Source organism: Lepidochelys kempii, chromosome 1 (genome assembly GCF_965140285.1).
Source record: "Lepidochelys kempii isolate rLepKem1 chromosome 1, rLepKem1.hap1, whole genome shotgun sequence".
NCBI classification, from domain to species: Eukaryota; Metazoa; Chordata; order Testudines; family Cheloniidae; genus Lepidochelys; species Lepidochelys kempii.
This window is the reverse complement of record NC_136380.1, coordinates 81,306,085-81,318,911: the sequence shown is the minus strand read 5'-3', so window position 1 is coordinate 81,318,911 and position 12,827 is coordinate 81,306,085. Positions and strand designations below refer to the sequence as shown.

General features: G+C 47.1%; 1 protein-coding gene across 2 annotated transcripts; it reads left to right on the top strand.

The window, feature by feature from the left end:
• The first annotated feature begins 3,139 nt into the window (after positions 1–3,139).
• LOC140912533 (glutamine amidotransferase-like class 1 domain-containing protein 3, mitochondrial) lies at positions 3,140–11,076 on the top strand. 2 transcript variants are annotated; one of them, XM_073347061.2, is made up of 4 exons: positions 3,140–3,309; positions 5,033–5,204; positions 9,038–9,242; positions 10,782–11,076. In XM_073347061.2, the coding sequence occupies exons 1-4, from the start codon at positions 3,202–3,204 to the stop codon at positions 10,972–10,974; spliced, it is 678 nt and encodes a 225-aa protein (XP_073203162.1). In that variant the 5' UTR covers positions 3,140–3,201; the 3' UTR covers positions 10,975–11,076. The 2 variants fall into 2 exon arrangements, with proteins under 2 accessions (XP_073203162.1, XP_073203173.1); XM_073347072.2 differs by lacking the exon at positions 3,140–3,309 and adding an exon at positions 3,405–3,560.
• Positions 11,077–12,827: the final 1,751 nt, after the last annotated feature.

The following is a 12,827-nucleotide window of genomic DNA, read 5'->3' as shown; positions in this document are numbered from 1 at the left end:
TTTATTTATATTTTACTAAAAGCTCAGCTCTGCCTGGGTCCCTCTTTCTTCCCCACCTCCCAGCCTGGAGCCCCCTCCGGCGCCCCAAACCCCTCATCCCTGGCTCCACCCCAGAACCTGCACCTCAAGATGGAGCCTTCACCCTCCCCAGCCCAGAGCCCCCCCAACACCCCGAACCCCTCCTTTGTGGCCCCACCCTGGAGCCTGCACCCTCAGTGAGAGCCCTCCCCCACCTTAACCCCCTGCCCCAGCCCAGTGAAAGTGAGTGAGGATGGGGGAGAGCAAGCCAGGGAGGGAGGGGGAATGTAGTGAGCGAGGGGGGAGGGACAGGGTCTCGGAGAAGGCGGGGCATAGGGCGTGGCCTTATGGAAGGGGCGGGACTAGGGTGTTCAGTTTTGTGCCCTTAGAAAGTTGGCAACCCTAGTAGATGCATGTGGAGATCTGGGGTCAGTTGGGGGTGCATGGGGCCCTGCCTGGGGCAGTGGAGTGGAGGCGCTTGGGGCCCTGGCAGGGGCAGTTGGGGTGGAGGCGCATGGTGGGGTCCGTAGCTGGGGCAGTTGGGAGGAGGCACATGAGAGTCTGGCAGGGACAGTTGTGGGGCCCTTGCAGGGTCAGTTGGAGGGGCTCATGTCTTTTGGTTTTGGCTTTTTATTTTTTTTCCCGCACCACCAATGCTGGTTCATACAGCGCCCCGCCACCGACCAGCACTTAACTCACACTTGCCTGCCTGGCTTGGACTGGGGCGGTAGGCCAGGGGTGGCGCCGACCAGGGTCAGCAAGCTGTTTGCATGTGATCCGCGCCAGGTGCAGCATCGCCTCATCTCCGAGGGTGGCTCTTCCAAGCCTGCTGGGTCTTGCGCGCACGTCCATTCAGAGCCTGCCTCCTGTGAGCGGCCCTGGGTGAGTTAGGAGCCCGAGACAAGCAGCTGGAGCTGGAAATACTGGGGCGGAGCAAGCCTGCAGGTGTGTTTGGTCTCCTGGCCTCTTCCAACCAGGAAACCATCCTCACTGTCGCTTTGCAGCCTCACCTTGGCTCTGTGCCGCTGCTGCTGCTTTGCTGATATGCACCCTTCAATGTGAATCCCTGCTGGGACTGCTTGCATTTTTAGCTATTTAATGGAGGGAAAATCTGGTACCAGCCAACCCTGGTCCCTGCTATTCTGCACTGCTTGCTATTTTGATTTCACCCCTACTTCCCCCCTAAATGAGATGGGGTGGGATGGGCTAGACACTTCATTTACTATCGAACCACTTGGAAGATACAGGAATCTTTGATTTATCATTTGCAAGTGCCAAGATCAGGGCTGATGGAGAGACTCTGTAGGATGTAATTGGGAAAAGTGCCTATACCAGGTGCACTGCTGGGACTGAAAGAAAAAATTGAATGTCTTTGCCTATTCCATCCACTTAATGGGAAAATGCTTCACCGTTAGAGTGCACCTTAACTAACTGGGTGTGAAATCGACTCTCCACCTAGTGTAGATAAGGAAGAGCAATTATATTTAAAACCCCTAAGGTTTCAGAGTAACAGCCGTGTTAGTCTATATTCGCAAAAAAAAAAGGAGTACTTGTGGCAATTTCTTTTTGCGAAAACACCTAAGGTTAACCACAACAAGGTAACATGTTTTTAAACATGACTTGGCCTGGTCTACACCAGGTACAAAATCATGTTTATGATAAGGATAATTAAGACATTTTCTAACTGCACAGTCACCGTTGAGACAGTCCCCAAAGCAGCATTAGAAACAATTGAAATAAATAATCAACCGAATAATTTTCTCCCTCTAATGGTAACTTGTCTGAATAACCTGGAAAAAATATCACTTGTTCAGATTAGGTTTCTGGTTGTGTCGGTCTGCTGGATAATGGTGTATTCTCTAGTCTGGTTTAAGCACGGCTCTTTAATATACCAGATCTATCATTGAAAATGCCACTTCTGTGCTGTTAGAGAATGTGTCTGCCCAGCACATCCATCTTCTCACACTTAGGGAATTCCACTGAGAGGCCAAACAGTCTGAACCAGCGCAGCAATAGGACTTTCCTGTGGTGGCAGGGATGTCTTGGCAAACCTACTCAGATAGCAGCAGGTTTTTGCTGAAATAAACCACACAGCCTCATCCCCTCTCCCTGCAGGGAAAATGCCTTGCATGAAGGGGAACCCAGTGCATACACCAATGGCCAGGTTTCAGAGTAGCAACCGTGTTAGTCTGTATTCGCAAAAAGAAAAGGAGTACTTGTGGCACCTTAGAGACTAACCAATTTATTTGAGCATAAGCTTTTGTGAGCTACAGCTCACTTCATCGGATTCATAAAATGAATCCAAAGCATATGTGAGGTGGTTGTTGTAGAAAAACTATTGCGGTGGTTGCATACCCAGCAAAATAGACAGAGGACAAATAGATGCTTACATATGTGTTTACCATTTATTCAGTACACTTTCACATGCAAAACCCATTTGTTTTGTGGTAGATCAGGCACTCAGGTACCTGATTTTTAACTTGAAAGACCAAGTTTTGCACATATACCATAATCCTGTAAAGTTTCCTGTACATGCTTAATTTTAAGCACAGTTTAGTCCCTTTGAAATCAGTGTGAGCACAAATCTCTGCAGGATCAGGGCCATAATATGAACATGGATTGTGGGTTGAGGAAAAGTGGAAGCCCCTTGAAAAATTGGTTTATGCATATTTACTGAGCGTCAACTGCAGCGGGATACTCATAATTTGTCTCAGGAAACCAGTTTGTGTAGCATGAGAGACAGAGACCTTACAGCGCCCATAACACTGTTAAGGGCCAGCTGTTGAGCACTGCATGACATGTAGATGATGGGGACGAGCTTCTTGGCTACTTTTCTGCGCAGCACCTGGCACGATGGGGCTCTGCTCTTTGGCGTTGCTAGGTGCTTCAGGAATACAGACGATACTGTGGTTATTAATCAGAAGCGGCTGAAGCACTTTCCAGGCATATTCCCTTTAGGGACATTATGGCTGGTCCGTTCCTATCGTCTTGACTCCAAATCAACAAATCCCCGCTCCCTGCCCGTCCCCGAGGCTCGGATTGGAGGCGGCCCCTGTCGTGCCTAATACAAAGGCCGCTGGGCAGCAGCGCGGGGCGTGTAGTCCCCAACTTCCGGTGCCCGCAGTTCCCGACGCGTCCTGCAGCGGGTGCCTGGCCTGGCCGAGCCGAGCGAGCGAGCGCGGCATGGGGAAGCGGGCGGCCCTGGTGCTGGCCGGCTGCGGGGTGTTCGATGGCAGCGAGGTGCACGAGGCCTCGGCCGCCCTGGTTCACCTCAGCAGGGGCGGAGCGCAGGTGAGAGCGGAGCCGCGCTGCACGGGGCGGGTCCCCGGCTCGGGAGCAGCCCCGGAGCCGGGGGGGCCGTGCTGCGGGCCGCTACGCCGGGACGGCCGCCGCCCCTTGGCGGGGCCTGGTCGCCGCGGGAGCCCTGGGGCAGCTGCTGCTGCAGCGCGCGTGGGACTCGTCGTGTCTCAGTCCAGAGTAACCGCTGGCTGGGGTCTTTGGCACGGGGACCCTTCTCCGCAGGCCGCAGACGCTGCGCTGTGGTGAGCTGCAGCGGCAGGTTTCAGAGTAGCAGCCGTGTTAGTGCGCTGTAGCTCACGAAAGCTTATGCTCCAATACGTTGGTTAGTCTCTAAGGTGCCACTAGTGCTCCTTTTCTTTTTGCGGCGAAAGGGGGTCTCTCTTCTTCCCCCTGCCCCCTCCTCTCATGGCCCCCTCCCCAGCCCAGGGTCAGAAAGAGCGTGAAAAGTAGAGGTGGGCCCGGGTTTTAAAAACTCTGATCCAAATACCTGCCCTCTTCTTCCCCCCCAACTTTGGATCTAGATCCAGATCCAAATTTTGCTGCTAGCCTGTGTCTTGGGCTAAATCAGTTTTATTGGGAGATGTTTGAACCTGGATTCAAATTTTGTGCTTGGGCCCCACCTCTGTATTCAGACAACAGAGACTGGCCCCCTCTCAGTTGTGCATAACAGATAATGAGGTGCTGGGCCTAGGAAACAACAGCCCTGGGAGCCCATCACAATCAGGGACATGGGTACAGATTTGAGATTTATTAATGGATAAAAATTAGATATTTCCTGTGCTTGTACAAAATGCAATAAATGCAACCAACGAAAGGTGTAAATAGAAGTGTGAAAAGCATGTTCCATAGTAGTTATGCAAAAATATCAACCATACCCCTTTTTTTGAGGCTTCATGGTTTTTCATGCTGACTTCTAAAGGCTTGTTGAAGAAATGTGTTCTTCTTTTAAAACCATTTTGTTCTTCCTCTTTAATCTTTCAACAAAAGGATAGGTTGCTGGATGAAAATGCAATTCCCATGGCAGTGAGCTATGACTGATTGTGAGGTAGAAAGCACATTTTCAGAAATAGAAAAGCAGAAAAAATCAGCCAACAAAATTGCTCTTCCTAGAAACTTTTTTTAAAGTTTGCTCTAATACAGGGGTTGGCAACCTTTGGCACGCACCCATCAGGGTAATCTGCTGGTGGCTGCAAGAAGTTTTGTTTACATTGACCATCCACAGGTACTCAGCTATAGAGCCCAGTGACAGGTGACTGCTCTAACCACTGGGTTAAAAGTTATAAATTGGGCACCACGACCACCTCTTCTGCCTCCTGCGATTTGGTGTGGAGTGAGGCAGGCACCTAAGCAGCCTGTCTCTGGGAAAGGGTTCCCAACTGTGGATCGCAAACAGAGAGAGCCTGCTCCCTGAAGCCCAGAGTTAGGTACCTAACTCTCTGTGAAAGGGTTAGGGCTTTGGACACAAGGTCCAAAGCTCCTGTCCTTGGCATCACCCATTGGTTATTTCAGGTGTTTCCCCACCTAGCATGCTGGCTTTTGTAGTCCGATTCTCAGACACGTCTATCTCCCAATCCAATGTTCTTGGGTAAGTGTCTCTAGTTTTAGTGAAGTTGTTGAACTGATATGATCCCTGGAGCTCTGCAGCTACAATGTGTTTTCCTAGTCTTAATTTGTTTCTATGTACAACCTATTTTGTTCTGTATCTGTATTTTAGGTAAGGATATTTGCACCAAACATAGAGCAGATGCATGTAGTAGATCATTTCAGAGGAAGTCCAACAGAAGAGAAGAGAAATGTGTTGGTTGAAAGTGCCAGGCTAGCAAGAGGCAACATTGAAGATCTGGCTGAACTGAAAGTTGGTGAATTTGATGCAGTCATTTTTCCAGGTGAGTTCTGTTTTAAAAATAAACAGAAAATGCCCCACCCCCATAAACTGTAATTACAAGTAACTATTTTAACTTTCTGTAGCTAATTTTTTACAAATCCCTTTAAATAAAGGACATTCTGGACCTGTCCAACTTGAGAATCTTTCTTATAAACATGGATTTTGTAGAGGGTCTCAAAATATTTCTGAATAAAAATTACTCCATATAGCTCTCCTTGTTAGGTGAGTATTGTTATCCCAATGTATAGGTGTCAGGATGCTGGATTTAATGTTAGCATACATGTCACATTGTTCCTTCTTGTCAGCAAGTTAAGGAAGTATGGGCTGGATGAATGCACTATAAGGTGGGTAGAAAGCTGGCTAGATTGTCGGGCTCAACGGGTAGTGATCAATGGCTCCATGTCTAGTTGGCAGCCGGTATCAAGTGGAGTACCCCAAGGGTCGGTCCTGGGGCCGGTTTTGTTCAATATCTTCATAAATGATCTGGAGGATGGTGTGGATTGCACTCTCAGCAAATTTGCGGATGATACTAAACTGGGAGGAGTGGTAGATACGCTGGAGGGGAGGGATAGGATACAGAGGGACCTAGACAAATTGGAGGATTGGGCCAAAAGAAATCTGATGAGGTTCAATAAGGATAAGTGCAGGGTCCTGCACTTAGGACGGAAGAACCCAATGCACAGCTACAGACTAGGGACCGAATGGCTAGGCAGCAGTTCTGCGGAAAAGGACCTAGGGGTGACAGTGGACGAGAAGCTGGATATGAGTCAGCAGTGTGCCCTTGTTGCCAAGAAGGCCAATGGCATTTTGGGATGTATAAGTAGGGGCATAGCGAGCAGATCGAGGGACGTGATCGTTCCCCTCTATTCGACATTGGTGAGGCCTCATCTGGAGTACTGTGCCCAGTTTTGGGCCCCACACTTCAAGAAGGATGTGGATAAATTGGAGAGAGTCCAGCGAAGGGCAACAAAAATGATTAGGGGACTGGAACACATGAGTTATGAGGAGAGGCTGAGGGAGCTGGGATTGTTTAGCCTGCAGAAGAGAAGAATGAGGGGGGATTTGATAGCTGCTTTCAACTACCTGAAAGGGGGTTCCAAAGAGGATGGCTCTCGACTGTTCTCAATGGTAGCAGATGACAGAACGAGGAGTAATGGTCTCAAGTTGCAGTGGGGGAGGTTTAGATTGGATATTAGGAAAAACTTTTTCACTAAGAGGGTGGTGAAACACTGGAATGCGTTACCTAGGGAGGTGGTAGAATCTCCTTCCTTAGAGGTTTTTAAGGTCAGGCTTGACAAAGCCCTGGCTGGGATGATTTTAACTGGGAATTGGTCCTGCTTCGAGCAGGGGGTTGGACTAGATGACCTTCTGGGGTCCCTTCCAACCCTGATATTCTATGATTCTCTCTAGGAGTCCATAGGTAGAGAATTGGGAGTTTACAAGACAAGAACAGAGCGCAGAGGAAGAGCAGAACAATGACGGAACTTGCCATTATACAACACTTGCTGTACTTTAGTGACTCTAAAATGGTTGCCAGAGTGTGATTCCCAGTTGGATAACATTCCCTGTCTGACATTTTGTTGAAATTATAGCTCCATTTTTTTTGCTGCTGACATAGCAACACTTAGCACATGTATAACTTCTTTCATTCATAGATCTTAAGATGCTTTACAAATATGGGTAATTATTATTTCCATTTACAGGTGGGAAAACCAAGCCCAACAACCCTGTGACTTGCTCAAGGTCGCTTTCCAGAATCACGTATACAAAACTTAAAGTACTAGCACCTCAGTTGGCCATTAGCAGCATTCATTTTTAAATCCTGATAGCGTTTTCGGTGGTAGAGCTGGTAGAGGGAGCACCAGTATAATACAGTATAGTAAAAGCTGTTTTATCTGGCACTTCACCAAGCAGAAAGCTCTATAAACCAGCATTTCTGATCTTCATTGAAATTCCGGTTTATGGTCTGGTTGGGGCAGGGCCAGCAGGGGGTTGAGGCACGGGAGGGGGTGTGGCGTGCAGGCTCCGGGAGGAAGTTTGAGTGCAGGAGGGGTCTTGGGGCAGCGGGTTGGGGCATGGGAGGGGGTGCTGGATCCAGGGGGCATTCACCTCTGGGTGGCTCCTTGGGAGCAGCTGGGACAGGGTGCTGCTTGCAGTTGGAGACACTGCAGGCAGCTCTGCACGCTGCCCCCGCCCCGCCTCAAGTGCTAGCACTGCAGCTCCCATTGGTTGGGAGCCAGGGCCAACAGGAGCTGCGGGGGCAGCGCCGGTGGGCAGAGGCCGCGCACCAGGCTGTCTGCCACACCTCTGCATAGGTGAGTGCACCACGGATCCCGCACACCCCCCCGCACCCCAACCTGTTCCCCTGAACCCGCTCCCAGAGCTTGCACCCCAGCCCCACACTCCCTCCTGCACCCAGACTCGCTCCCTCTTAATTAACCAGCATTTTTCACTTATTAGCAGCCCCCATTCCCTCAACATGCAGGATAAAACCGCTTCTACTGTATTAATAAACCCATTTCCCAGGGCTGTGGTGAGTTGGTAACATCATCACTGCTGCAGGTGCATAGGCAAGTTAACAAATTCCATATGAAGTTATTGCTTCATTAGAAACCTGGTGGAGGGGGCTGGGAAGAATGAGCATCAAAGGGAAACAGTGTAAACTTTAAGATTAAAATCTTATTTTGGAACTTCCGAGATAACAACATTCAAAACAGTGAGTAATGGGAATAGGCTGAAAGCAAAAAATTAAAATATTGTCCCTTAAAATAGTTCTTTCAACACTATCATCATTTATTGTAGGAAAGCCAGTGGTTGTGTGCATTACACAAGGAATCAAATATTATTGGATGATTACACTTGGTAATTTTTTTATTACTTTTGATCATTTAAACTAGTGTAAATCCAGCAAATGAAATTGCAGTAAAATTTAATCTGTTTCTATCAAGAAATGAGGATTAAGTGCAGTCACTTATTATAGCGCATCTCCAAAGATGCTATTAAAAAAAACAAAACGCACTGCAACTTGCTTTATAATTCACAAGAGAGACAGCCCAAAGCTCCTAGTACTGCAGTGTCCTTAAAGTGAGACATCTCAATAACTGTAAAGGTCAAACAGAGTTAAAAGAAACATATTTTTAATAATTGTTTATATCTTGAACTAAAACTTGCAAAAGAAATTACTCTAGAGGATAAAATATATTTGCTTTATCAATCTCCATTTTCTTCATCTGGAATGTCTAGAAGACTCATGCTGCTTGTACCAAAGAAAACCAACAGGGATTGGGACAGAGGATTCCTGCCTCATAAAATAGCCTAGCCCACAACAAGAATGCTTAATCATATTTATCAGCTGAATGCAGGCTTGATTTTCCCCAACACTCATGAACTACACAAGTATTGTCCAATTCTCAGTTAAATGTATCATCATTCTTGTTTTTAGTTCCTCCTTGTGTGTTGGTAGGTGCAGATCAAGTGGTAAAACCTAGTGGGGAGAGGCCTCTGCTGGGTGGGTTTGAAGGTTAAATTGTTCTCTCACCTCCTGAAGAGGGTTGAGCCTCCTTGCTGGGACGTGTGGGAATGCTTGCACATCTGCTGCCTAGGCAATCCAGGATTTCTATTGTTAATGTTGTAAATCCATCACGGTTTGCATGCTGAATGGTTAGTGGGCTGAACTTCAACAAATGTAGATAGGCTATGATTAAAAACTCTGCTTTGGCTAAAAAAAAAGGGTACAATGTCCTTCTAGTGCTGTAGCAGATAACTAATTGCTCTTCAGACTGCCTTAAATGTGAAAGTATTCCTTTTTTTTCCCCCTCTCCCCCCCCCCCCAAGGTGGATTTGGTGTAGCAAAGAATCTGTGTTCCTGGGCAGTGGATGGAAAGAACTGTACTGTCAATGAGCTTGTGAAGTCCACTCTTCAGGCTTTCCATAGTGCTAAGAAACCCATCGGTTTGTGCTGTATATCCCCAGTGCTGGCAGCTAAAGTCTTCCCAGGTTGTGAAGTCACAGTTGGCCATGATAAAAATGTAGATGAAAGGTAAGACAGGGTTACAGACGCTTTATTTTGTTATGAGCACAAAATATCACAGGCTTATGATAGCAGCATTTCCCAGAGAATGCACTAGTCACACCCTTTCTTATTTTACACTGTGCATTTCATAATAGCAATAAGAAATGCACTTTTGGAGGAAGAGGGCTGAATGTGTGAGGCTGGTTGGTTTGTTATGCACTTGAGGGGGAATCATAATTTACCCTAACCAAGAAATACACTGGTCCAGTACTTGTGTGCTAACAACATCCATAGTTGTTACACTGGTTTTTTTAATTCTGTCTAAGTAATATATGCTTCAGAGCACAATCAGGTTAGTAGATGCCTATGGTAAGACAGCAGCTTCCCATCTTAGCATGGTATTCCTGTGTTGTCCTTGTCTTCCCTAAAGCATCTGCTACTGGGCCACTGCTGAATTAGATGGACCATTGGTCTGATTCGGTATGGTGGTTCTATGTTTCAGGATGTTAAACTTGGCTGCTGGCAGATGTCCAAATGATAACGCTAAATAAACTTAACAGAATCTTAGGCCAGTGTCATGCCTTGGACATTCTCCTTACACTCATTGTTTTAATGGAATTGTCCTTTCTGGTGGGATGGTTTTGAAGGCATGGGCAGGTAGCAGATGAGAAGGAAACCTAGCAGAAGTTAACGCTGCTTCATGTAATGTTAACTACGGATAGGATATCTGAATGGAATTCTATAGACTCAGTCAAGAGTGATGATAGGCAAACCAGCTGTTTCACCCCTCTCCTTAGAACAAAATCAGTTCACTGCAGATGTGGTGGAAGGTCTTCTAGACTAGAAGAGCCCAGAAGACAATTTAAAGTTGCTGAGAGCCTAACCTTGCCTCCAGGCCCCTCAGGAGAATGTATTTTTGAGTGCCAAATGTTATGATTGGCATCTCCTCATAAATTCATCAAAAGATTGTTAGTTTTGCAGTTATCCAGGTCATGGATTTGTACTGTAGATGGCAAAACCTCTTGATTTGGCAAGATATCAGATCAGTGATAAATAGGGTGTGGGGAGGGAGTACTTTTCTTTGCTGAAGTCTCTGTAAATCTCAAATCTGGCTGTCTGAGATCCCTTCATGTCATCACTAAGGCTAAGATTTTTGTCATGGATATTTTTAGTAAAAGTCAGACAAGTCATGGGCAAGAAAGAAAAATTCACGGAAGTAGTGACCTGTCTGTGACTTTTATTAAAAATATCTGTGACAAAATGGACTGCAGGGTATACCTGCAGTGGCTTGGAGCTCTGGGGGCTGCCAAAGGCAGCAGGGGTACCCTGCAGCTCCCTGTGCCCCCCACTCCCACCCAGGCAGTGCAAGGCCTGCAGCTTCCAGCTGCTGCAGGCTGAAGTCACAGAGGTTGCTGGAAGTCAGATTCCATGACTTCTGCAACCTCCGTGACTAAATCGTAGCCTTAGTCATCACTGCTAGAAGTGGTTTGACTATTTCTGTAACTCTCTCTCTGAAGTGGATTGCCAAAATCTTATGGCTACAATGTTTCTGTTTAATGTTAACAGGTTTCCTGATGCTGAAACTGCATCTGCTATAGTAGAACTTGGATGCAAGCACATTTGTAAAGATGTAACTGAATCCCACGTGGATGCCACCAACAAAATAGTCACTACTTGTGCTTTCATGTGCAAAGCTCCTTTGCATGAAATCTTTGATGGAATAGGAACAATGGTGGCAGAAGTCCTGAAACTCAGCTGAGGGAACTCTGATGTCTGCTATCCCCGGCAATGAAATGACTACCAGTAAATATAAAACATTTACCTGTACTTAACTATATTAATAAAATTATGCAGTTAGTGAGCTTTTTTTTCTCCCTTTATTTGAAATATAGGCAGCATCTCTTCAGTTTTATTCCGAGACTTGGGTAGGAATCCTTCTTGCCTAAATGGGTTTTTGTAATACCCAAGTGTAATAAAATGTGACAGCAGAAGAATTAAATCAATACAGCAAAACCACGGAAATAATCTGGAATTTATGTTCCTGTGACTCTTTAAACAAGCCTAACTCTAATATCTGTTAGACCAGTGGTTCTCAAACTGTGGGCTAGGATTCCAAAGTGGGTCATGACCCCATTTTAATGGGGTCACCAAGGCTGGCATTAGACTAGCTGGGGCCCAGGGCCAAAGCCCAAGCCCCACCTCCCAAGGCTGGGGCCAAAGCCAGTGGGCTTCCACCGTGCGTGGTGGGACTCAGATTACAAGCCTCCTGTCTGGGGCTGAAGCCCTTTGGCTTTGGGCCCCCCACCCAGGACAGGGGGCTCAGGCAGGCTCAGGTCTCAGTTCCTCCTCCTGGAGTCATATAGTAATTTTTGTTGGAAGTGGGTGGCATGCAATGAAGTTTGAGAACCCCTGAGCTAGACAAACCAGTTTCATGTGTTGATAGTGTGTTTGAAATTTAACACAACTTATTTTGTTGAAAATCATCTTTTTATAGTCAAATTACATTATCTTTGCTGTTTTTAAATGAAATAATGAAGGATTCAGTTAGGAGGAATTAGTTCAGTTACAGATATTTGCACACAAATTGCAATGGCAAGACTTACTTAACCAAGTGGATTATAAAAACTCAACCATCTGTTTTCATTGAAGATGTGGGGGCAGAAGTCAGCATTTCTTATAGGCACAATCCTTCAAGAACTGTTAACTTCCATTAACTTCAGTAGGAGTTGGTACTAAAAACTTGACGGGATTGGGTTCCATGGCCCCAATCCACAAAGATACTTAAGTGCCTCAGTCTCCTGTTTAGGCTCTGCTGAAATCCACAAAACTGCTGTCAAACCCTGTCGGTGCCTAAACTCCTCTAGCACCTAAGTTTCATTCTCTGAGTATGCACACTGACTGACTAGGTGTTTGGACACCTACTTCCACAGGTGCCAACACTGGTGGGTGCTCGCGCACACCTCTTCCCCAAGCATGCCGTGTTCTTCCTCCCCCCCCCCCCCCAGCACTTGCTGTGGGAAACAGCTGGTTTGCGGCACAAGCGCTGGGAGGGAGGGGGAGAAGCAGGCTGTGGCAGCATGCTCTGGGAGTAGGCAGAGCAGAGGCAGAGGTGAGCTGGGGCAGGTTGGGGAGCTGCCAGAGCACTCAGAGTTGGTGTCTATGCCTATCTCTAGCCTAAGCCCTCGAGTAATCCACTGATTGGGGAAGATAGGCAGGTGATGCCCGTCTCATGGGCAGGGCCAAGGCAGCAGGTGTGCTGACAGGCCACCTACCAGATCAGCACCTTTCACAGGAGGAGATGGTAGTGCCCACCTTACAAGTTTTAACCCAGTGCTTAAAATGCTTGCCTGGGATAGGGGAGACAAAGGTTCAATTTCCCCCTGTGCCTGACGGGAAGAAAGTATTTGAACAGGAGTCTCCTGTCAAAGAGGAGAGTGCTCTAATCACTGAGCTATTCTGATGTGAATCTCCTTCAATCTCATGTTAAAGCTGTTTTGGATAAATATTGAAAGAGTGATTGGACAAGAGGGACTGGACTCTAGGTTGCCCACCTCCCATGTGGGTTCCCTAACCACCCCTCTCTGCACCAGTGACTTTTCCCCTGTGTGAATA

What these genes read in the sequence shown, in the direction of transcription:
- LOC140912533 (XM_073347061.2), top strand. Translation starts at nt 3,202, where the DNA reads ATGGGGAAGCGGGCGGCCCTGGTGCTGGCCGGCTGCGGGGTGTTCGAT. An exon ending in TCAGCAGGGGCGGAGCGCAG is followed by an intron (nt 3,310 to 5,032) that starts GTGAGAGCGGAG and finishes TCTGTATTTTAG; the next exon opens with GTAAGGATATTTGCACCAAA. An exon ending in TGATGCAGTCATTTTTCCAG is followed by an intron (nt 5,205 to 9,037) that starts GTGAGTTCTGTT and finishes CCCCCCCCCAAG; the next exon opens with GTGGATTTGGTGTAGCAAAG.